General features: G+C 46.2%; 1 protein-coding gene across 4 annotated transcripts; it reads right to left on the bottom strand.

Annotated features, from left to right (window-relative positions):
• Window positions 1-8,534: 8,534 nt before the first annotated feature.
• On the bottom strand, window positions 8,535-23,572 carry SAP30L (SAP30 like). Of its 4 annotated transcripts, none has more exons than XR_012414308.1 (5): window positions 22,761-23,572; window positions 18,384-18,506; window positions 17,095-17,138; window positions 16,080-16,178; window positions 8,535-13,666 (listed from the first exon to the last, which is right to left on the bottom strand). XR_012414308.1 is itself a non-coding variant. In XM_065546997.2 (5 exons), the coding sequence occupies exons 1-4, from the start codon at window positions 22,962-22,964 to the stop codon at window positions 13,538-13,540; spliced, it is 555 nt and encodes a 184-aa protein (XP_065403069.1). In that variant the 5' UTR covers window positions 22,965-22,968; the 3' UTR covers window positions 13,082-13,218; window positions 13,491-13,537. The 4 variants fall into 4 exon arrangements, 2 of the variants coding, with proteins under 2 accessions (XP_005558410.1, XP_065403069.1); XR_012414309.1 differs by having other exon boundaries at window positions 17,099-17,138; window positions 22,761-22,968; XM_065546997.2 differs by lacking the exon at window positions 17,095-17,138 and having other exon boundaries at window positions 13,082-13,218; window positions 13,491-13,666; window positions 22,761-22,968.
• Between the last annotated feature and the right edge of the window lie 694 nt (window positions 23,573-24,266).

Genomic DNA, 24,266 nt, shown 5'->3' with positions numbered 1-24,266 from the left:
ACAAAAGAAACGAAACTAAGAAATCAGCCAGTCTCATTTTTAAATGAAGAGTGACTAAGGAGAAAAAATATGCACGTTCTAAAGTGTCTGAAACCAGCCTCCTGATTTAAACCCAATTTGTTAGAAACAAAATTTTTTCAGCTGAGAGAGTTTTTACAGCTGAGCTCTCCCAAACTCATAAAAAACTAGGTTTATATGGGAAATCGTGAAAGACTCTTAACTATAATACACAGCGTCTAATGTAAGCAGACGTAGACACTATATAAAGCTCCTACAAATGTTATTAAAACAAACAGAAATGCACATTTATCCCCACAAAATGGACAATGGAAGGCATCGGACTTTAGAGGAGTCCTGAAAGGCTTATGTTCACTGAAGTGTGAATGCACCCCGTAATACTGAGACCTCAAAGGCCTTTACCCATTATCCAAGCATGTCCCTCATTTGCAGAAGGAGAAACTGAGGCTTACAAAGGAGAGGGACTTGCCCAGGGTCTCAGAGAAGTTGTGCTCTTCTTTTCTCTTCGTTTATTTAATACCTTCTACTTCTAGTGCAGGGAACAGAACAATACAGGGGCCAGGAGTCCCTGCACAAGTTACTGAACATTTCCCGACCTCAGTTTTTTTCACAAGTTACTGAACATTTCTCAACCTCAGTTTTCTTATCTACAAAATGAGAGCAATCATTGCCGCAACTTCCTGGGGTCTGTGAGGATGGAAAGAGATAAGGCATGCGAAGCACTTAGCGTGTTGCCTATGGTAGAGCTATTTTTATTGTTTTATTTAATCCTCATAACATTCTTGTGAGGCACTGAGGGTTTCTTTTGGTTTGTTTGCTGGCTTTGGAGATGCAGGGCATATTTCCAACAGATGCAGAAGATTTCAGTGACTTTCTCAAGGACACACCCAGTGAAAGGATTCCTGCTTCAAAGCCCTGATAGTCCACATCACTAAGGTAACCCAGCGGGTAGGCAGAGTGTAGCCATCGAATTTCTGAAACTGTTTTAGGCAGCACAGTACAGTACAACTATCATGCAAGCTGTAAAGCTGTGAGTCACATAGGTAGTTAAACATTTTCTAGTAGCCACAATAAAAACATGAAGAGAAACAGGTGAAATTATTTTTAATAATACATTTTGTTTAACTTAATATATCCAAAATACAATTTCAACATGAATCCATATAAAAATTATTAGTAAGACATTTTACATTCCTTTTTTCATACTAAACCTTCAAAACAAGGACCTTTTTTTTTTTTTTTTGAGACAGAGTTTAGCTTTTTGCTCAGGTTATAGTGCAGTGCTGCAATCTCGGCTCACTGCAACCTCTGCCTCCCAGGTTCAAGGCATACTCCTGCCTCAGCCTCCTGAGTAGCTGGGATTACAGGTGCTCACCACAACACCTGGTTAACTTTTTGTATTTTTAGTAGAGATGGGGTTTCAGCATGTTGGCTGGATGGTCTCGAACGCCTGACCTCAAATGATCCTCCCTCCTTAGCCTCCCAAAGTGCTGGGACTATAGGCGAGAGCCACCGTGCCTGGCCCAGGCAGATAACTATTAAGTGGCAGGGCAGGCTGCAGACCCAGATGCATTCGACTCGAAAACCTGCCCTTTCAGCCACTGAGTTCCATGACTCCCAGAGACAGTAGGGGGCTGTCGCTGGGCAGCCAGATGTGGAGTGCCTTTTGGAGTGTCCCACCCAGTTCCAGTTCCAAGTCTACTGTGAGTCAGGTGACCTTGGTCCAGTCATCTCCTTGTGCCCCAGTTTTCTAGTCTCTAAGATGGGCTAACAATATCTTTCCTCCCCACAACAGAACTCTTGTCATGCTGAAGTAGGAAAAAGTCTTTGAAAGTGTTTTGAAGGCTGGGTGTGGTGGCTCACGCCTGTAATCCCAGGACTTTGGGAGGCCCAGGTGGGTGGATCACCTGAGGTTAGGAGTTCGAGACAAGCCTGACCAACACGGCCAAACCCCATCTCTACGAAAAATACAAAAATTAGCCGGGCGTGTGGGTACATGCCTGTAATCCCAGCTACTTGGGAGGCTGAGGCGGGAGAATTGCTTGAACCTGGGAGGTGGAGGTTGCAATGAGCTGAGATAGCGACACTGCACTCCAGCCTGAGTGACAGAGTGAGACTCCGTCTCAAAAAAAAAAAAAAAAAAAAAAAGAAAGTGTTTTGAAACAGAAAACATATTAGCATAAGAGGCCTGGCCAAGGTCAACAGAGAGGTCTAGACTGGGCCCCCAGGCCTGTACTCAAAACTAGGTGAGTTGGTGAAATGAGCTGCATGGCATTGGGCAGGTTTTTTAACCTTTCTGAGCCCCAGAGCTCTCTTCTGTAAAAGGGAAGGCAGAGGCCAGGTGCAGTGGCTCACGCCTGTAACCCCAGCACTTTGGGAGACCAAGGCAGGCAGATCACAAGGTCAGGAGTTGGAGAACAGCTTGGCCAACATGGGGAAACCCCGTCTCTACTAAAAAAATACAAAAATTAGCTAGGCATGGGAGTGTGCGCCTGTATTCCCAGCTACTGGAGAGGCTGAGGCAGGATAATTGCTTGAACCTGGGAGGCGCAGGTTGCAGTGAGCCGAGATCGTGTCACTGCACTCCAGCCTGGGCGACAGAGCAAGACTCCGTTTCAAAAAAAAAAAAAAAAAAAAAAAAGGAAGGCAGAGTGGCGTCCAGAAGCGTTCTGAGGATCTGGGAAGCTCTTAGCCTGGCCTGGAGTAGGCAGGTGGTAAACACGAGCTGTTGTTCTTGCTGCTGTTGTTGAGGTTGAGCTGCTGAGCCTGCTTTGGAAACCACAGAGCATGGCAGGAAAGGGGAAGACAGCGTGGCTCTTCAGGGCCCCCTGAGACCGGGCTCTTGGCTGCGGGTAGAGCTCAGGCCATCCGACGGTGGGGCATGGGAGGTGTGGCTAGAAGTGCAAGAACAGCTAGTGTGGCAGGAAAAGCACTAGCCCCAGAAGCCAAGAGAAGGGGGTTCAGTTTACTGTGTGACCTTCGAAACTTCCTTGCCCCAACTGGACTCTGTAAAACAAGGAAGGGGGACCAGATCTAAGTTCCTTTCTGCATGGACTCTCTAGGATTTTTACAACGGTGTGAATCAAAGTATTCACCAAATACAGCATCTCTATGAGGGACAGAAAATACTCTCAGAGCCTTCCCCTGTGGCCTGAGGCTGCCACCGATTGAGGGGAGGGCGCCACCTGGTGGCCATACTCCCTCTTCTGCACTCTCAGTGCGAGAAACCAGACAGGATCCCAGACTCTTCCGTGCAAGGCGAGCCCAGAGCCCCAGAACTCCCTTTCTTTAACTTCCTCTGGCAATTCAGGGGCGTAGAGAAGGGACTCAGCAAGTTCACAAAACCAGGAGTCCTGGGTGTGAGCCTAACTCCTGAGGGACGTTGGGGTTTGGCAACCCAAGATCTCTGAGGCCTTCTTCCCTAAATGTGCCTTAGGGACAAGGATCTGTGTTTCCTTACTATGTGAAGTCTGAAATGCACCACACATTTTTTTTTTCCTATTCCTTTGAATAGAAGCCACTGAACAAAACACAATTCTCTCTTAGTAACTCAAAATATTTCTGCCACTACTACATGGGGCTAATGGAACACAGAGGGCAGTTTCCCCCCGCACTAAATAACCCAGGTTGCTGGGATCCTGAGTTCTTCCAACAGCTTTTACCACTCTTCCATCTCCCCAGCATGGTCAATATTCCACTTCTCTCTGTGGTGTAGGTTGCATGGTGCATGAGGGAGTCAGATTGACATAGGCTCAAATCCCAGTTCACTGTGAGACCCTGGGTAAGTCGCTTGACTTCTCCAAGCCGCAGTTTTCCCATCTGAAAACTAGCAATGATAATAGCTTCTTTGCAGGTCTGTGTGAGGATTAGGACCATATATAAAGACGCTAGCACAGTGTTTACTTCCCAGTAGGTACTTAACAAATAATAGTTATTTTTCTGCAGCTGGGCCATCCTGATCATCTTTTCATATCCAGCTTTGGAAATATTCCTCGATAGAAATATGAATAGCATAAATTTGAAAACAATATTAGCCACCAGAGAGAGAACACCCTCCGCTGAAGATGAAGGAGGCTCCTTGGAACTGTTTAAATTGACTCAGCCAAGTTCAACTTCATCTAGTTTAGATAAACCCCAGTAGGCAGGCTGCGGTCTTGTGAGTAATTGATTCCCTCAGTCCTCATTCTTTGGGCTTCAGTAAGTTTCATTAGATACAATTTCACCTTCTGGCAGTTGCTAGTGGACGTGGCTGAGTCTGAGCTCTGCTGAATCTGTCCCAGCCCAGCTGACTGGACGGCTCCCCTTGAAGCCTGATCCATTCCTGCATCCCCCATCACTTAGGCAGGAGAGGCTCTGCTTGGGCACAGGTGCCCTCCCACTGCTCACTTAACAGAGGCCAATCTTGCTGGTGGCTGTGAGCCCTCAGGAAGTCTCTTTTAACCGTCTTAGCTTAATTAAGCTCATTACATTTGCTAAGCCTCATTGGCTTCTCTAAGACTTCAAGAGCCCATTATGCACTGCTCCTTCCTCAGAAGTAGGGTTGGCGCAGGGCTCTGAGCTTTCATCACAGAATCTGTGATTTTAGTACTGGAAGATCTACTTCCCACTCCTGTCTGAGTCTTAGCTCCTCTGAAATTCCTGGCTCCTGGAGGACAGAGTCCATTTCCTTTGGCACCTGGCCTACAGCAGATACTCAAATATTTTTGTGACCATATTTCATCAACGGGGGATTTTTAAATAATAGCAGGTTTCATAACTCCAAAGTTCAAGGTCCTCATTCCAGCATGAGGCTTTCTGCTCCTCATTCACAGTCATGTCAGCCTGGACTTCCCTTCACTCTCATCTCATCAAACCTGTTTCCTTCAAGGGCCTGCTTAGGTGCCTCGTCTTCCGGGAAGCTCCCCTGCTTTTCAGAATGCCTTTTTCTTGGTATTTTCCCCTTACTCTGAATCATATAGAGTGTGGCTATACATGGAGTTAGCAAGTATAATTTGTGCTCATTATAACCAGTTTAGATGATACCAAGAAAGCACAAAGAAGAAAGTCAAATTTACTCCAAAATCACCAATGAGGACTAACCATGGTTGCCATATTAGTTGTGGCCTTTTTTTACTTGCTACCGTTGTGGTGCCCAGGGCAGAACAGGGCATGTCTGTTGACCTCAACCAGATCGACTGTTAACAGCAGCATGCTCCAGTTCTGTCCCTCTCAGCCAACCTCTGACAGTTTCATTAACCCCATTAAATCATGCAGGTGCCTTTACACCTCCTGGGCTTGTTAATCTCTGTTCAGCTCTGGTAAGTTAAAACCTGACTAGAAGGTTGGATGTACCTTGTTAACCTCCATTAAACCCTATTAAATTTCTTAACTAGCGTCCTAGTGACTTCTCAAAATCCCTCATTAAAGTTTAGTAAATCCAGTTGATTGGGACAAGGGTAAATGTTGTAGCTGCGCTGCTTCAGAGCTTGGCATTCTGAGTTCTTTGACGGTGGGGTTGACAGCAGCATCCCTAGAGCCAGGCAAGCCTTGGGGATCCATCCTGGGAGTGCCTTTAGCTCCTTGGCTCTCATTGTTACTGGGGCAAGTGCCTCAGCTTTCCTGAGACTGTATTTACACCTCTATAAATTGGAGTTAATAATAGTTCCTACCTGGTATGATTGTAGTGAGATTAAGTGAATTAATGCACATAAAACTATTAGCCATTGTCTGGCATGGACTCTGTACTTGATAGCTATTATTATTCCTGAATGTGGAAGATCTTTGCAGACAAAAAAACTGTTGAGTATACAGAAGACTCAGTTCCAGTACTAAGTAAATATAGTGTCCTCCTCTGTGTCAGGTCTTGGGCTGGAATGGTGGGTTATTAACATTCTGGTTTTATGCAGACTGAAGATCATCCATTTGAATGACTTGTCTTAACAGTGTCTTTGTGGCTGTGCATGTCACTCTGTTTGCTCAGACTCTGACACTTCTGAGCTGTTTGATGCTGAACATAACATATTTATAATACTTTCTTGATCAGGGCCTTAGGGGGTTGGACTCAGTGGTTCCTAAGCCTGGATGTGCAAATAAATTTCTGAGAGAATTTTTTTTTTTTTTTTTTTTTGAGATAGAGTCTTGTTGTGTCGCCCAGGCTGGAGTGCAGTGGTGCAATCTTGGCTTACTGCAACCTCTACTTCCTGGGTTCAAGCGATTCTCCTGTCTCAGCCTTCCTAGTAGCTAGAATTACAGGCACGTGCCACCATGCCCAGCTAAATTTTTTTGTATAGTAGAGGCAAGGTTTCACCATGTTGGCCAGGCTGGTCTTGAACTCCTGACCTCAAGTGATCCACCCACCTCAGCCTCCCAAATTGCTGAGATTACAGGCGTGAGCCACCACACCCAGCCTCCAAGAGGATTTCATAAAAACATAGTTTTCTGGGCTTCACCTGAGAAGATTCTCATGAAAGAGAGCTCAAGGGGACCTTTTAACTAGTATTTGAACAGATGATACTGAAGCTGTTCATCTCTGCGCTGGGATTGGGAAACCTCTGGACCAGATTGGTGCTTCTCAACTTTATTGAGCTTAAGTCTTACCTGGAGAAATTTTAAAAATCATTATTACTGGGACTTAGACCCTGAGCTTTTCCTTTTGAGGATCTGGAATGGGGGCTCAGGAACTGGCATTGCAACAGAGTACTTAGGGGATTCTGATGGGTGGGGGGTGGCAAGTGCTACATTTTCTTTTTCTTTTTCTTTTTTTTGAGATGGAGTCTCGCTCTGTCACCAGGCTGGAGTGCAGTGGTGAGATCTCAGCTCACTGCAACTTCTGCTGGGTTCAAGCGATTCTCCTGCCTTAGCCTCCTGAGTAGCTGGGACTACTGGTGCGTGCTACCACGCCCAGCTAATTTTTGTATTTTTAGTAGAGACGGTGTTTCACCATGTTGGCCAGGATGGTCTCGATCTCTTGACCTCGTGATCTGCCTGCCTCAGCCTCCTAAAGTGCTGGGATTACAACACTGGACCTCCGATGATCTGATCCTCAATGTCCTAAGGCTCTATTTTGAAAAGAAAATAAAAGGGTGTCAGGTTCCTAGTGAAACTTCTGTTCTAACAGCATTATTAACATGTGGGTTCATCTCCATCTTTCCATTAAATTGTTATCTGTGGATCCTCAAGGGATGTTTACTTCAGCAGGGGGTCAGCCAGTTTTCAAAGTGTGGGGACAAAGCACCCCTTTGCCATTCAGTGTGTGAGGAAGTTGGGGACAGCAGGCAGGCCCCCATGGTTAGACACAGTATAAAAGAATGGGAGGAAGGCAGAGGAAGGGAAGTAACTGCTTATGCTAAGAAACACGGTATGAAAACTGGAACTTCCTTTGCTTTCTAAAGCAGCTCAGGGACCCTGTAAATGATGGTGTCCTTCAGCAACAATCCATCACTAATTCTGTGAGCTCCTTGGTGAGAGCCAGGACTCCCTGTCCTCTCCAATATCTCATGAAAAGCCACCCTCCACGCTCCTTACAGGGGAGTGGAATGGGAGAGGAGGAGGGTGTGGGGAGGATCTGCACTTTTAACATTTCTGTAAGGCTTAAAATTTTAGAGTTAAGATGTATTACTTCTATGTAACTAATATGATAAAGACAAATATTTATTGCACGTCTCCCTGTTCATTCTGCTGAGGACAAACCTGTGGTAAAGTGGCACCAGAGACAGGTTTGAAGTGGGAGACCTGAACTTGAGGCTTGCCTTTCTTTTCTCCAGCACTGTGAGGACAGGCAAGAGGCGTCATCTCGTAGGCTTCAGGGACCTCCACCAGTAACGTGCAGTCATACTGCCCTGGCTTCTCAAGCTGTAGTATCCCTAGGGAATTTGCTACTACACAGATTCTGATTCAGTAGACAGCCAGCAGGAGGGGCCGGGAGATTCTGCATTTCCAACAAATGCCCAGATGATGGATCAACTTTAAATAGCAAGACTCTATTTTAGTTGAAGAAACTCCAGGTCACACACTGTTAAAAATGTCTGAGACATTTAAACATTGGGATGTTTACATGAAGATCTGGATTTCCAGCTTCTCCAGTCAAATTGCAAGACATGGTCACACGGGGCTGGTGTGCCCGTAAGGCTACAGTAATGGGGAGCTGAGTAGTGGCTGCCCTTAGAAAGGACCTGAGTTTTCCAGTTTGCAGCTCACCCTCTGCAGGTATTTCAATGTGCAATCAATCCTCCATCCAGTTTATTTAGATGGAGAACTCTGCCCAGGGCATCCAGTATATTACATGGAAGTTGAGCTCCAGACTCAGGCTGTTGGACCCAGTCAGTCTCTTTCCAGGTGAGTGAATGGAATAGCAGTACTGGAAACTTGGGCCTAACATTCTGGGATCTAAACTCAGTGTGCACCGGGAATGTAGGTGCTAGTATTTGGAGCTAGGAGGAAGGACCACTATCATTAATCACTGTATACACTGCCAGGGGCCAAATGTGGAAGTGAAAGCATCTGAATTCTATATAAAAATTCAAAGGGAAGACAGAGGGTCTCTTACTCATTCAGATTATTTATTAAGAGCAAAAGTCGGGCCATCCCATCTGTGTGATATTGCAACATGAAAAGTCACATACATACTAAGGAGACCCCATAGAATTGAGAGCCTTTCAACAGTACAGAGCCATAGATTACAAAGTTAAAATACAAATGATCTCCCAGATTTGGCAGGAAACAAGTACAATATGAGGAGGCCTGGAATGGAAGGGCACTTACTTTTCAATAAGGCAGTTACAAAATGGGAAAAAAACCCCCAAAACCTCATTCCCCAAAATATACTCTGATGAGCGTAGCAGACAATAGAAATGTAAAAGAGGGATCCTGTATAACCCTCTGTCATTGGCAAATGTGTTCAATACATGAAAGCAACCGAAGGGCTTGTGTTTTAAGATGCAAGCTAGATGAAACAACTGACTGTAGACATTTCTACCTCAAGAACAGTTCATATCTTGCCCCAGGCTGGATTCTACCTCAAAACATCAGACCCACTTTACCATTTCTAACCATAAACTTGGAAACAGTCTATAATACAATGAAAGGAATAAAAAGGCACCCCTAAAGCACCATGCTTCCCAAGGCATGATCTTGCGCTTGTCTGACCTTCAGTTCAACTGCCCAGCTCAGTAACAGGGACCACGAGCCAGGACCAGCTGAATTATACAACCTCAAAGGATCACCTGGAAGGCAGATGTCTGATCAAGAGATCACAGACCAAGCCCATTTCATGAGAATTTAAATGCTAGGACAATATTACATCTCCCACTAGGGCTTTTGAACCCTGGTTTTAAATTACAGGCTAGATCTGTTTTCCCCTACCACTCATTTTGCAAAACTCAACTGGCCTAAACATTTCACTCAATCTTGAGTTCTGCAGGTTGGTCCCTGACAGCCAGGTTGGCCTTGGGAATTTCTGCTCAATTTTAAGTTCTCAAGAATCTGAGGGCAGCTGACTTAGACTGAATTAGAGTTATCCTGTAAGTCAGAAAGAATGTTAGACAGGTCAAGAGGGCCAGAGGTTGGTTCTGAAGATGCCATAAGACTTCAGGCACATCTTTATGTTTTAGTTTCCCCATCTCTAAAAACGGATGATTGGACAACAGCAAGCTTAACAGACTTTCCACCTTGAAAATACAGCACTTCTCTGGCGCTGAGACCCTTAAGTCCTGAAGCTTTGTTTTCTCAGTAAAAACAGTGTGAAGTCCTTACAGGAATCTAAGATACAAGCCCTGGGCAACCATGAAAACTTTCAACTTCATGCAAAGCAACGAAGTTATAAATCTTCCAGCTGAACGTTTTCCTGATGTTGTGAGCATCCGTTTTTGTGGGGCAAGCACAGAACTGAGTCATCTGTCTTTTAGCAGGCTGCTAACATCTTCTCGTCCCCCCCCTCCCCTCCCCCAGCTTTGGCAAGAACAAGCCAGCCAGTAGGGTTTTCTCAACATTCTCCAACAAGGACCTGAGTGGACTAATACTCAGGGGTAAGGACGGTATACCAAAGTGTCCTAGCATTGTTTCTTTCCAAAAGGCAAACGCTATGCTTTGGGACAGCGCCAGCAATTAGGTGCTTTGCCAAAAATAACTTGTCCCGTGTGGCCCTCATGGGGCACAGACTAAGATGGAAATTACAGAGGACATAGAAAAGCCAGAGGTTTGCAAAGAACAGGCTTCTCCAGGAGGTAGTGGGTTCTCTGTCCTCGGAGGTGTTTAAGTCCAGACTGCTCAACCCCTTGGTGGGATGGTTGTAGGCAGAATGTCAGCACCTATGTGGAGACTAGACTGGATGACTTGACAGCCCGTTCCCAACTTTGAGATCTTGTCATTGTAATGACTGAGAGCGCCTCTGGATGACTTCCATGAAGCAGCTGCTCTGGGCTCTACACCAGGCACAGCCTCCCTCAATAGGCAAGGCACCCAGAGTAAGTTCCTTCTTCCATCCTCTCCCTCCCACCAGGCAGTTGCCCTGCAGGATATTAACAAAAAACCTCCCATAAAATAAAGAGCCAAAACACCAAAATTAGATGCAACACTGCAGATGAAAACAATTGTTACTATCTGTTCTCTGAAAGGCTAGCAGTGACTATTTAGCTATGACAGGAACATCTAACGGCTTGGCAGCTGTAACACGTAAGTAAAATTCCTCTTCATTTTACAACACTGGTCTTGAATACTTTGGTTTTTAATCTTTCATGAGATTCAGCTATGATCTTTTTTACATGCTGTTGCCAGCCTAAGAGTTTGTTCTTTGAAGCAAGAAGTTTGTCCATTGTTTTTTAAAAAATCTTAAAACAATATGAATGGCAGGATACGGATGTTTCCATGTGAGAACCTTCAGGGCCTATCAAAGAACCATACCAGGCTGGAAGTGAGGCAGGAACCATACTCTTTAAGTAAAAAGACAACACCACTTCTGGATTTCAAATTCCAGTTTTGCCCAGAAGCACCAAGAGGAAAGAAGGCAATGCTGCTACGTCACAGGTGGAGAGAAGCGCCAAGAGTCCTTGATGGGTGGTATAAAAATGGTGCAGCCAAGATGAACATTGCTTTCCCCACACCCCACTGCTCCCTGAAGCCAGACCCCATTGCTCTGGAGGACCTGGCCACTTCTCACAGGCAGGAGTCCCTTCCGCACAGATAGAGCCACCAGAAACTGCAGAAGAGGCTAAGGCGAGTGGTTTAGTGGTCTGATGAAAGAACAGATTTCTGGACATAAGAAAAACAAAGGTTCAAATAGCTTTGTCTTTTCTCTCACCCGACCTGTTGAAAGGTCAGGTTGAAAAGATGCCCACAACCTCCACTTTCCACAAGTACCTCTCCTTAGAGGAAAGACAACCAGGGACCCAAGTGGACACACAGTATCTGGCTGAAGGTAAAATGTTTCCCCAGGTTTCGCTTTGGAACAAAGATTCTTTCAGTCACACTTGAACAGATGGATCCTACCACCATATATTCTTGTGCAGAAGCTACTGTCTCTCTCAACTGGGAAAACAGATTTGCTGCTAAAGAAATAGTGATGTGACCTACACGCCCACAATTCTGGTTTACATATCAGAAAAGTACACTTTTTTACTCATTAAGATATGGACATTTCCATGGAGTAAGTTAACAATGCCTTAACCTGCAGGCCCCATCTGCCCCTCAGCCTTCTTGGTGCCTGTATCAACATCTTTCAGCTGTAAGCAGGGATAGAATCTCTAAACACATAGCGAATGTGAATGACTGAAAACACTCACAGAGCACTGGAACATGCCATCCATAGCCAGGAGGCATACCAAAATAGGATGCCCTCACAGTCCAGAGTATGTTCTATGTACACCCATTTATACATATGTAATTAAAAAGGCTGCAATCTGCTAGACATGCACTTTGAACACAGGCGAAAGCTTTGCTGCAATGGAACACACTGCATTTTAGTGAGCATGGTGACCCTGTCCCCATTCCACAGAAAGCGTAGTACTCTGCTCCACAGCACTGAGACCTTTGGACACTCCGCCACCCTGCTCAGTAGTGGGTGTAGTTCTGACTTCTCTGTGATGGTGCTCCGATTAAGCCATCTGTGAAACTCTGCCAGGCCAGGCTGTCCATTCTTCTTATTTAAGGCTTAAGAAATAACTCAGAATTGAAACTAAGTAGGAAAATGACATCTTTGACCACACGTCAAGATGGTCATAAATCAGAACCCAAATCTTTTTCTTCTCTTTCTCCCACCCTCCTACCCCATACCCTCTGCCCTCCACTACACAGATTAAAGAATTTTGCAAAAGCATATTTTTGGATATAAAGCTTTGTTTTCACAGGATACTTTGGCTCTGATATAATTAGATTGAGGAGTTCAACGTTTTGAACAAAAAAATTAGGTAATTTTCAAAAATTATTTTAGCAATCTTTCTCCCTAAGAGGGAGGCAAATTGTTCACAAAAATGAGCATCAGATGGAACTGACCTTTGTTGCCCAAACTCATGATTTGCTGATGACCAGAGCCCAGGGAGTCAAGGCCAGCCAGCCTTTCAATCCTAAGCTGGACTTCTGGACAGGAATCACATAGCCCCTGGCAGCTTGCATGGTGGTTGTGAACTTAGGATGAAAACTTCTAAAAACACTTACCCCAAATTACTAAATATGTCAGTGTGTCAATGCATTTATTGCCAAGAAGCTTGGCTGAAGGTCATAATATCTAACTGCACCCCAAAGAGTGAAGTATAGTGGGGTGCATAAGGGACTGTATCTTCTGTGAGGGTCTCTATATCAGTGTTTCTGGAACCCTCAACAAAATCAGTTTTGCACATGCAACTGTCCTGAAATCCTTATCTGATCAGAAACTTCCTTGTTGGTGTATCAGGATTTCCTCCACATTCTAGCAGTTAAGTGGTGAGCAACAGAAATGGCAGAGGTCTCAGTAATGACAGGTGTGAAGCAGATGTTACAAGGCTGGCACTATTAGTGACAGCTCTATTAGCCAATACCTACTGATTGAGTGCCTCCTGTGTACAAGGCACAGGGTGAGTGAGGGGGACCAGTGTCAAACTGATCTGCTGATAAATGACAAAGCTTGCAACAAAGCGGGCGGGATATCTATGTCGCCAGCGGGCAGCATGCAAGTCCAGATGTGGGTTTGCTCATGCACTTCCACGGTCAATTGCACCTTGCAGCTATTCCAAGCTACGGCTCACACGTGGCAGCCTGGTGGAGAAGAAGGTGATTACCAAAATATTTCTTATCCCACATTTCCAGTAGAATTGACTTAATGCTTTGTTGAATGCTGAAATACATAAATTCTTTTAATGATCCTGATTTTTTTAGTCCAGAGTTATCTTAAAAGAAAGTCTTTCTATACACATGCTGAATCATGAGAATCCTCCTGACCAAAAAGATTTACAATATTCATCATTCAAACTTTTTTATTTACAATAATATTTAACAGTCTTTATGGGCTTAAATGTAGCAGATATCACCTGTGCATCAAGCATTACACTTCATTCCTTTAAGATGTGCTTCATCCTCACTCAAGCTGCTTGCCACCCTCCGATTTCTGGTCCAGTCTACTCTTGTTACTCTTCACCATGTAGATGAAGTAGGCAAGGGTCTCTTTTTCATTCACAGGTATGTTCCTGAAGTGTCGACTCACAGTCTATGTGGGGGGAAAATACCAAAGTTCCTTAAACCAGGCATAAATCACACCGCAAATTCTACATTGTACAAAGGGAACAGGGAGTTGTTTGCAAGCTGTGGCAGGAATTACAAACGCTGCAGAACTTCCTGCCGTGTGCGGAACTCAGAATGGCCTTTGCCCTTTCTCCCCAGGGATGTAGGTGGTTTAATTTCCAGGATCCAAAAGTGGCTTTTTAACCTAAAACTCTTCAAGGCGCAGTTCTATTTCAGTGGCAGCCAACCACCTGTCACGGCATAATTTCACAGTCCTACTCATGGAGGAGAGACGGGGACTGCTCTGGTTGGCCAGCTGCTACCAAACCTCTCAGGCCTTGAAAGTGGGAAGAAGAGTGTTTTTTAAAAATTGTGGGGCAGGTGTGGTGGCTCACACCTATAATCCCAATGCTTTAGGAGGTTAAGGCAGGAGGATCAGTTGAGGCCAGGAGTTCGAGACCAGCCTGGGCAACACAGTGGAGACCTCATCTCTACTAAAAAATTAGCCTGGTGTCATAGCATGCACCTGTGGTCCCAGCTGAGGTGGGAGGATCACTTGAGCCCAGGAGGTTGAAGCTGCAGTGAGCTGTGACTGCGCTATTGCACTCCAGCCTAGGGGACAGAGCGAGACCTTGTCTCAAAAACAAATAAAAATTGTGTTAGGCTGGGCATGGTGGCTCGCACCTGTAATCCCTTTGGGAGGCCGAGGCGGGCAGATCACCTGAGGTCAAGAGTCTGAGACCAGCCTGGCTAACATGGTGAAACCCCGTCTCTACTAAAAATACAAAAATTAGCCGGGTGTGATGGCAGGCACCTGTAATCCCAGCCACTTGGGAAAAAGGCAGGAGACTCACTTGAACCCGGGAGGCAGAGGTTGTGGTGAGCTGAGATCATAGCAATGCACTCCAACCTGGGAGATAGAGCAAGACTCTGTCTCAAAAAAAAAAAAAAAAAAAAAAAAAAGTGTTAAATGAACAGCCAATTGAACCAATTGAACAGAGGTATCTGAACCCCAAAATTCCTCTAAGTAGTGCATAACTGCCTCCTGAAAGACACATCAGATTTGAAGGAAAATGCATCATTTACTAATACTCCTAATACTTCATTCTGTAAGTAATGAGAATGCAGGTCTCCTCCTGCCCCACCTCATTCTTTCCCTTCCACCAGAGAGAACACTGGCAGTGGGTGATGTTATTTTAAAGTAGGAGAGGCTTCTGACCTCCTCTGTGTCATCTGGACACTGGTGAAGAAGTTGTTTAAGAAAAAGTGACGGCCGAGCAAGAAACCTCTAAAGGAAAAACCAAAAATGAAACAGGCTGGAAGCCTTTCAGGAAGTCTCAATGGATCGAGGTGACTGAAACAGATAGAAAAAGACAGAGAACTAGACATGAAGAGCGATTATCTCTGGATGATAGATTTATATTTTTCTTTTCTCCATTTTCCAACTTTTCTATAATAGGCAGAAAAATATATTAAGAGGGATTAAGAAAGAAAAGAAGGACGAGAAAATACCTACAGAAGTGACAAAGACAGAATTATCAAGCCAGGCAGTTCATGTATTTTAAAAATGGCCAATGGAGCACTTCCCCCTACTCCAAACTGGGTTAAGAACTCAGGGCAGGAGAAAACTTTCTTGGGTGCCATTCATTAAAATACTTTTATTACCAACACCAGAGTAGGAGAAATCAAGGAAAAAAAAATAGCTCCTGTAGAACATCAGGAAGGTTTTGCAATGATTAATCTGACACACAAAATGATCATATCTATAAGAATCTTGCTAAGCCAGGCACAGTGGCTCATGCCTGCAATCCCATCACTTTGGGAGGTTGAGATAGAAGGATTGCTTGAGCCAAAGAGAATCACTTGAGCAACATAGTGAGGCCGCGACTCTACAAAAATAAAATTAGCTGTGCACAGGGGTGTGCACCTGTGGTCCCAGCTACTCTGGAGGCTGAGGTGGGAAGGATCACTTGAAGCTGGGAGGTTGGGGCTGCAGTGAGCCCAGACTGTGCCACTGCACTCCAGCCTGGGTGATAAAGCAAAACCCTGTCTCAAAAAAAAAAAAAAAAAGAATCTTGCAAAAAGGATTCAAACAAATGAACACTCAGGACTTAGAATCTGGAGTCATGAGATCCCAGGCTAAATTCTGCTATCAACTTGCTGTGTGATTTTAAGCAAATCCTTTCCTCTTTCTGTGCCATGGTTTCTTTTCTGGAGCTGAGGCCTTTGCAGGTCTAAAGCTGTGGGGTTCTAAATTGTGCCAAAGAGGAATACGGAGTTGCTTCCAGAACTCTGGAGGAGATTACAATTAGCAGACACACACAGTAAGGGAGAATCAGGGTAACCATCAGAAGCAGCACAATGCTGGCTCTCTTTAGAGGGCAATTTTGTCTACCTACTTCTGCTAACTGGGCCTTATTGAAGCCTGGTCTGGTCTGCAACTTGTAGTGTCGTTTATAACGTCGTAGGGTGTTCACTTGCAGCTGGAACAGATCAACCTAGGGAGAAGAAGACAAAAATGTTATCCATCACTTGACCAACCAGGACTCACCAAGAGCCCACTATGTGCCTAGCACTACACTAAGGTAGGGGTGAGGATGGGGAGGGCTTCAAAAGAGGTCTTAGAAATGGTCCATTGAGGACTAGTAACTGGTTGGGAGGGCAAAAATAACAGTGGAAAAACAGTTCTGGCTGGGGTGGGCTGATCTCACACAACTGGTGGAGAAGGTAAAGCTTAAGCTAAGGAGAAGCAGGGTCTGATAAGGCACTGAGAAACAGGGTAGGGAACAGGAGAAAAGATCAGAGCACAGAAAGCTGGAAGAGGCACAGATGGGCAAGGGGGTCACAGGCAACTGTGATGGGTTTAAAAGGTGAGAATGGATGGTAGCACATCTAGAAAAACAGAAGGAGCTATCACAGAGGGTAGAGGGTGATGGCACAGGATGGGTCTGGTGGTGGCTGTTGGGAACACTGATGGGGGAACACAGAGGGAGATGCTATAGCAACAAGCAGAATGAGATAAAGAGGTTGAGCTTTGGAGAGGCAGTGACGTTAGAAGGGACACCAAAGATGGAGAGCAAAGGCAAAAACCAGAGACATCCTGGAGGAAGATAGGCCAGAACGAGGCAGCGACCAGATAAAGGGGCACAAAGGAGGGCAGTGGGAAGAACTGTTATCCTCAAATAGCCCTTTCCTAGGCCCAGCCTTCTGGTATTAGAATCCTTAACCTCCCTCCAGAGAAAGTTCAAAAGTTACTGTAGTGAATGTGCAAACCAGCAGGTTAGGGTTGGGGTCTTTGCAGATGACTGGATAACAGAGGGGAAGGGACCCCCCCTTTTTGTTTCTAACAAAGGAAGAGAGGAAAGCTGCATAGTCATGAAAAATCGAAGGCCCATAAAGTTGGGCTGCCTTTACCTGCCTCTAAAAGAGCTGTTCTTGCTTCAGGCAGGTGGAGAGCACTTAAAAACAAAATGAATGATCAATATGAGGGGCCAAAGTCCTTCATTCTTTTCAAAACATTCCTTAAAACCTTTTTTTTTTTTTTTTTTGGTGAAAACCACTTAGAAATCGAATACATCCATTTCTTTATAAAATAACAATAATGCTAAAAGCAACAGCAAGATTCTGTAAACCAACATTGGAAAAGGGGACACAGGGAGGGGCAGAGGGAAAGGGCCAGATTTTCAACGGTTTCCTCCACATCTGCAGACAAAGGCCCGCCTACTCTTTCTATTCCTACACAGTCATTTTCACTCTGAGTGCTAACAGGCGGTTGCCTTATGAAATATTCATGTGTCAAATATTCAATGTACACTATAAACGGTTCTTCTTTTGCTGAGTCTTGAGTGAAAACAATTTAGTAGAAAGAAAATCCAATATTCCTTCCTGAAGCCTCACTTAATAGACACAGGCACCTGAAGGGAAGGCGGCCTTCCAGTTTGAGAAGCCTAGGTCTCATGGTCTAGCGCAGTGGTTCTCAACACAGGACGATTTTGTCTTGTAAAGGAGGTGTGGCAATGTCTGGAGACACTTTTCGATTGTCATGACTCAGGATGGTGATGGGTAGAATCCCATGAGGGGATGCTGCTGAGGCATGCTGTTAAATATCCTACAATGCAGAGGACAGTCCCCACAACAAAAACTATCTGACCCCAAATGTCAACAGTGCTAGAGTTGAGAAAACCAGGTCCAGTTTAGTCAACTTTGAAATGGATCCTTGGGAACAGCCTGGACTAGGTGTCAAGAAACCAGTGAGAGAAAATCAGAGCTGGTATGAACTGATGACCTACATCTTCATTTTCTGGGGAAGAGACTTCTCCCAAACCATTACACACTCTCTAAAGGTTTTAAACAAGGTTTTTTAAAAAGTGACACTGTGGTTGTATTTACGCATTTGTCAGGGGCGTCTTGCAGAAAAACAGCGTGGTCTACTGGAAAGGGCCCCAGACTAGAGCCTCCAAACTATATACCTGACCTTGGCTCTCTGTGCCTGTCCATAAAATGATGGGGCAGTCTGACCAGTGGGTATCCAAGCTTTTAGCTCTCAGATTCTGTATTACTATAATTCACTTTTCAAATAATCCACAGCAAAACAAAGGGGACTAAAATTACTTCTTAATACAAAAAGCAGACCAGGCCAGAGGTGAGGATCAGATTAGAATCCATTTTTCCAGCTTCCGCAAATTGATTTCTTTGACCTTTACCTCAGGAATGTCAGTGTCGTGCTCGGGAGAATCTCCACCATCGTCACTTGTCTTCCTCTTCCTTTTATTTCGGACACTCTGGATGAAATTTTTGTGAAAATCACAGATATACAGGTGCCTTACCTGACGGACAGAAAAATCAAAGTCAGAGTTGGCCAATTCCTTGGAGACAGCAACAGGTATCTGTCAAATTGTGGGGCTTCCGTCCATTGCAGGGCATTGGAGAGATAGACAGAAGACAAGATGTAGGCCTCCCAGAAGCTCACTACTGAGGTGCAGAAGAACACCAAGAGAACGCTAACATCACACTTTGTGGCGTATCATACACCAAGCCTCCAGTGAATGGTGAAAACAGTAAATGGTACAGATTCAGCAAAGGAAGAGATTCCTGCAACAGAGATGCTCAGGGTGAAGGGCCCTGACTAAAAGGGAGGACTTTAGGCAGACAGGAAGCATTCCAGATGGGTAGGAGTGCCAAGGCTTTAGAGTTTCCAATGGAGGATGACAGAAAGAGTGAGTGAGGAGGCCCAGGGTACAGTGTCAGTTGGGTGATGATGGCTGCCCATGTAATGTAGGAGCATAATGAAAAAGTGAGGCATCTGGGCGGTGGGCATGAGAACAGCTTAGACTTTCCTTCCGGCAAGACAGAGTCCCTCAAGGAAGCAGGGAGTGATGCGACATTTTCAGAAGACCTGTAGGAGTCACGAACTTATAGTGGGCTGGAATGCACTGTCCTGGGGAGGAGGAAAGCAGGACACAAGGGACTGTGGCAATGGTATTTGGGACACTCTATTTTTACACTTACAATAGCTACTATTGTAGGATAATAACTCTCTGAAAAACTTTGTTTCTATGTGTCAATTTATAATTCTTGCATTATCTCACATCTGATCCACAAAGAAAAGTGGAAAAAGATGTGGAAATTCTTACAAGGTAGAACCACATACAAGAAGGTGGATACTACAGATTTTCTAATACAGGATGGAGGTAAGTGAAGGTGGCAGCAACAGCTAAGACATGAAGAATCCTCCATGGCTGGCTGGAGGAGCCATTGAAAAACCTTACAGAAACTGAATGCCTGGCAAATGACTTGGGGTTGTTGATAGTGAAACAGCTGTTTCACAAATGTTCTGCAGAGACTTCTGAATTTGAGTTTATTCCTTAAATCCTTAAAGATAAAAGTAAGCTGGCAGGAAATCGCATCAATTAATTCAGACCTTTTCATGGAGAAAATAATGAAAACTGTTCATTCAGATGAATGATCACTTTCATGTGGCTGGATTAGTGAGTCATGAGTACTTTTAAGTTTATACCGTGATGGTGTCTTGCAGATGGGAGGTACTCGGAAAATGTTGATGTACCAATATAGGAAATCTCCTATATCTAAAAGTGGCTTAGGCTAATGAAAGCCACTTACGTGGTTACAAATTGGGATAGCTTTGTCAGATTCAACTCGGACTTTCGAACACAGCACATGCCACTGTCCCTAAGAATCCCACCTAGCTGATGTATATAATACTGAACATGCTTTTCTCCAGGAAGAAAGCACAACAAAGCCCACTCTGCATCCCTGAGAGGAAGCTGGTCCTGCACGTTAGCTAGACTGGCGAGACCACTCAGATCAACTGCTCAAGTTCACATTAACAAACTTCATAGGAGAACAGAGAGAATAGGTGGCTTCCTTAAGCTTCAGCTGGGAGATTTCAGATCAGGACAATAGAATAACAGAATCCTAGTTGTAAGAGAATTTAGCAATCACTAGTACAATCCCACTGACCCCAATCCCGTTTTCTAGAAGGGTAAAAATGAAGCCATCCAGAGTGAGGAAATGACCTGGCCAAGGTCACCCAGGCCTTCTGCCCCCCTAGTACATGTCTTTTCCTACTGCAGCATTTTCCTTTATACTATTCTCAACTTCCACTTTTCTCCGGGGGGAAAAAAAAAAAAAAAAAGCAGAAATGTCAACTGGAGGTGTATTAATATTTTAATAGATCACAGAACACTGCCAAAGTCTATATAAAATGAGTTAAACAGCCTGAGTTGAATTTTTGGTGCTGTTATTTAAAAAGGTTCTCTGCTATACTCTCTTACAAGATAAATAATAATTTTCTCCTTAACCCTTTTCATGTACATACTGGTTTTCAGAAATTTCAGAGCTCAGTGGCCTTTGGGAGTGGGGTCGGGGCAGGAGGTGGTAGCAAAGGCTCTAGGTTTTTTTCCTTCACTTTCTGCAATAGCTAAAAATTATTGTAACATAGCAGTTACTTGGAATTGAATTCCTGCCCAAGCCTGTGAGAAAGAAATAGAATCCCTTTCAGAAATAATGACTCCACAACACCACCTTAAAACAAATTGTGAATGATTCCACCTGGAAACCTTACTCCTTCAGAAGTATTACCTTTTGGGAACACTAATGCTAGGCTCAGGCTGCCCTTCTTCTAGACAGTGGGTGTGAAATGATCAGCATAGCTCAATGTAGGTTTTCAAGTAGAGTCAATGGGTAAATAAAAGGAGTCCTGGTTGCAGCAGCAAAATCATTCAGATGGGAAGGCATCCAGTGATCTAAAAGGACTGGAAGATTCTATTTTTTTAAGGACTGGAAAATATTATTATAAGCTGCTCAAGTAAAGCAACTTCTAACAACCTACACAGAAGGCAGGCAGTATTTCTAAGTGGATGAATTCATTGTCATAAGCATTTCACCTCAATAGGTGACCTAACAAGGGATCACCTTGTTGTGTAGCCCCTTGTTTGTTCTCAGATAACTTCCATTCATGTATTCATTGATAGAGATTTGTAGTAAGAAAGCCATTAACTCTCTCCCAACCACTTAAAAATAGCAACTGTCCATGCAAGAGTAGCAACTGTACTATAATGATTAACTTAAAAACAGGGGTAGGAGGGAAGAGTCTGAAGAAAGGACAGGGGGCTGGGCACAGTGGCTCACGCCTGTAATCCTAGAACTCTGGGAGGCCTAGGCTGGTGGATCATTTGAGGTCAGGAGTTCAAGATCAGCCTGTCCAACATGGCGAAACCCCATCCCCACTAAAAATGCAAAAATTAGCCAGGCATGGCAGCAAACGCCTGTAATCCCAGCTAATCAGGAGGCTAAGGCAGGAGAATCGCTTCAACCCAGGAGGTGGAGGTTGCAGTGAGCCGAGATCTTGCCACTGCACTCCAGCCTGGGTGACAAGGGAGAGACTCTGTCTCAAAAAAAAAAAAAAAAAAAAAAAAAAAAGGACAGGAGAGATTTTTTATTTATTAGAGACTTAATGAAGACTTATATATAGGGCTTGGAAGTAAATTAGATAGTATGTTTAAGAAATTAACCAGCCTCCTAGGTGCTGTGTGTATCTGACACCCTCACTTCCTATCTCTGGGCCTATTGCAACCCTAAAACCAGAGAGGAAACGCGCACGCCCTTTCAGTTTAACAAGCAGTCTCTGATTTCCTACAACTGTGGAGAAATTCTGATTCTAAAAGAGAATGGATGTTAACCACCTAAGCTCTTAGCTAGTTTACCTGAATATTAAATATCCCCTTAACTCATTTTCAATTCCTAATCATGAAGCAATCACTTAAGGCTTGCAGCAACATATGTCAAACTAAAAAGTTCTTAATTGGTTAACAATAGGCACAGCTTCAGAATTGTTAACTAGAAGTGGTGAAATCACACAGAAGTTTCCTATAATAAGCCACAAAGAGCAGGGCAATCCGATTTAAATTTAAATCTCCACCCCCTTATTTCAAAAGAAACTACCACTAAGAAAATTGATTTCTTTTCTTCCCCCTCCAGTCACATTGACTGCAAGAGCCATTTCCCAAGACCTGGCCTTGGTCTTATTTCTGCCACATCCTAGAAAAACCCATTCCCACAGTTGCCTGCGAAGCAGCTAGCTCGGTGACACTCTGCAGATACCGAGGCTGCGGGAGCCAGGGAAGTAACTGCCACCTTTCTCTGTCTGAAGGAATAACAGGGTTCCTAGAAGGAGAGAGAAGTTGGAAAAGAGCCGGGTATCTTCATCACCCGCCCCTCCGATTCTTGCTGCTTCAAGGGCCAACAAAATTAACCCACCTCTCCCTGCTCTAAAGTCTAAACCATAAACCAATAAAACAAGTTGGAAACTGCTGTCCAATCTTCCCAGGCAGCAGGAGTCCTGAAGTCCCCGCCCCCATCCTCCCGGATCTGGGTAGAATCACAGTCAGAGCATGTCAGCGCTGGAGCGGCCTTTGAAATGCCGAGTCCAACTCAGTTCTGCAGACGCGGGGCGGCGAGGCCCACGGCGGGGAGTGCCCAGGGAGTCCCGACCGCAGCCCGGGGCAGCGGACGGAGAGCTGGGGGCGCCGGGGCCCAGACGCGGGTGGGGGCGGACTCACGCTCTTGTCGATGTCCAGCTTGAGTTTCTTCTGCGAGATGCTCTTCTGGACCCTCTTGCTGAAGGAGGCGTTGCCCGCGGGCCGGACGCAGCGCTCGCCGTCCTCGATGAGGCAGCAGCTCTGGCCGTAGCCCGGGGCGGCGGCGGCAGCGGGGGCGGCGGGGGGCCCTTCGCGGCTGTCCTCCTCCGTGCTGAAGCCGTTCATCTCCCCGCCCCGGGCCGGTCCCTCTGGGGGAGGGTCCCCGGTAGGCCACTCCGCGGCCGCGCGTGCCGCGGGGCAGGTCGCTGAGACTCCCGCACCCGAGGGTCCCAGAGTCCGTCTCCAGCCCGGGCGCTGCCCTGCCCCGCGTCCGAGAGGCCTGGGTCCCTCCGCCCCCGGCTCTCCGCCTCCGGAAGCCCCCTTCCTCCCCGCTCGAGGCCCCGGGGTCGGCTCCCGCGGCTCGCAGGGCCCCGCCGGGGGTCACCCGGAGGAGCCTTCTGCCGGGGGCCCAGAACCGTAACCCTGCAGCGGGGGCGTCCGGGAGGGCGTCCCAGGAAACAGCTGCTCCCTAAGGACTCCGGGCCTGGGTTGCCAGGGGGTTTCGAAGGCCCCCGCCGGCTCCCGCCTTCTTTCGGCTGCGGGGCAAACTCGCTGCCGGGCAGCTCCCCCGGGGTGGCGCGGCCTCCTCGCGCGGGGCCCGGCCTCGAACCCGCGGCACCCGGGCCCCGCGGCTCGTCCGGCCCACTCCACCCCTGCAGCAGCTCAGCTGCGCCCCGAGTCCCGCGGCAGCCCCAGGGCCGCCCGGCCGCCGCCCGCCGAACGCGCCGCACCACAACAGTTCGCTCCCCCCGCCCTCCGCGGGACAACGGAAGTCCCGCCTTCACGCGACCATTGGTCTCATTTGCTCTCTGGGCGGGGCTGCTGCCGCCGCTGGCGCGTCCCATTGGGCATCATCACCGCCAGTCTCCGGCGCCAGGCTACTTCCTGGACTCTGCTGGGATGGGTTCAAAGTAGAGAAAGTGGAAGAGGAAAGAGTTACCCCGGCGAGAACTGGGAACCGGGCCGCAGACTCTCCGGCCCCGGGGAGGGATGGTGAGCAGGAGCCTGGCTGGACCGAGGGCCAGACTCCAGGAACAGAGGAACACATTCGGGGACAGACAGTTGAGACGCGGAAGGGGACGCTGAGGGACAGACTTGGAGGAGCGGCATATGAGGGGACCTAGAGAGGATAGAGGTGCTATCATGAGAGGGACGGATTAATAAAATGAAAGGGCCAGGGCCAGAGGACCCGCGAATCCATGGGAGGAAGGGTGGGTGAAATAGGACGGAAAGCCAGTCATGGCGGGAAAGACAGAGGGACAACCACATACAGATACGTGGAAAGACATACGGAGGAGGTGATGGGGGATCTTGCAAGGTAGTCGCAATGTTGGGGGTAGCCGATCCCTTCCAGACTGTGGAGAGTGGGACTGGCTTGGACGGCGCGGAAAAAAAAGCAGAGGGGGAAAGGAGACCCTGAGGGGTTTG

Source organism: Macaca fascicularis, chromosome 6 (assembly GCF_037993035.2).
Source record: "Macaca fascicularis isolate 582-1 chromosome 6, T2T-MFA8v1.1".
NCBI lineage: Eukaryota > Metazoa > Chordata > Mammalia > Primates > Cercopithecidae > Macaca > Macaca fascicularis.
Note: the sequence above shows the minus strand (reverse complement) of the source record. Positions and strands in the feature narration are given on the sequence as shown.

Excerpts from the sequence above, each read along its gene's own strand:
- SAP30L (XM_005558353.5), bottom strand. The coding sequence starts at position 22,964 with ATGAACGGCTTCAGCACGGAGGAGGACAGCCGCGAAGGGCCCCCCGCC. Across the intron at positions 18,507-22,760 it reads AGCTGGACATCGACAAGAGC|GTAAGGCACCTGTATATCTG; the intron begins GTGAGTCCGCCC and ends TCTGTCCGTCAG. Across the intron at positions 16,179-18,383 it reads ACGACACTGACATTCCTGAG|GTTGATCTGTTCCAGCTGCA; the intron begins GTAAAGGTCAAA and ends TCTTCTCCCTAG.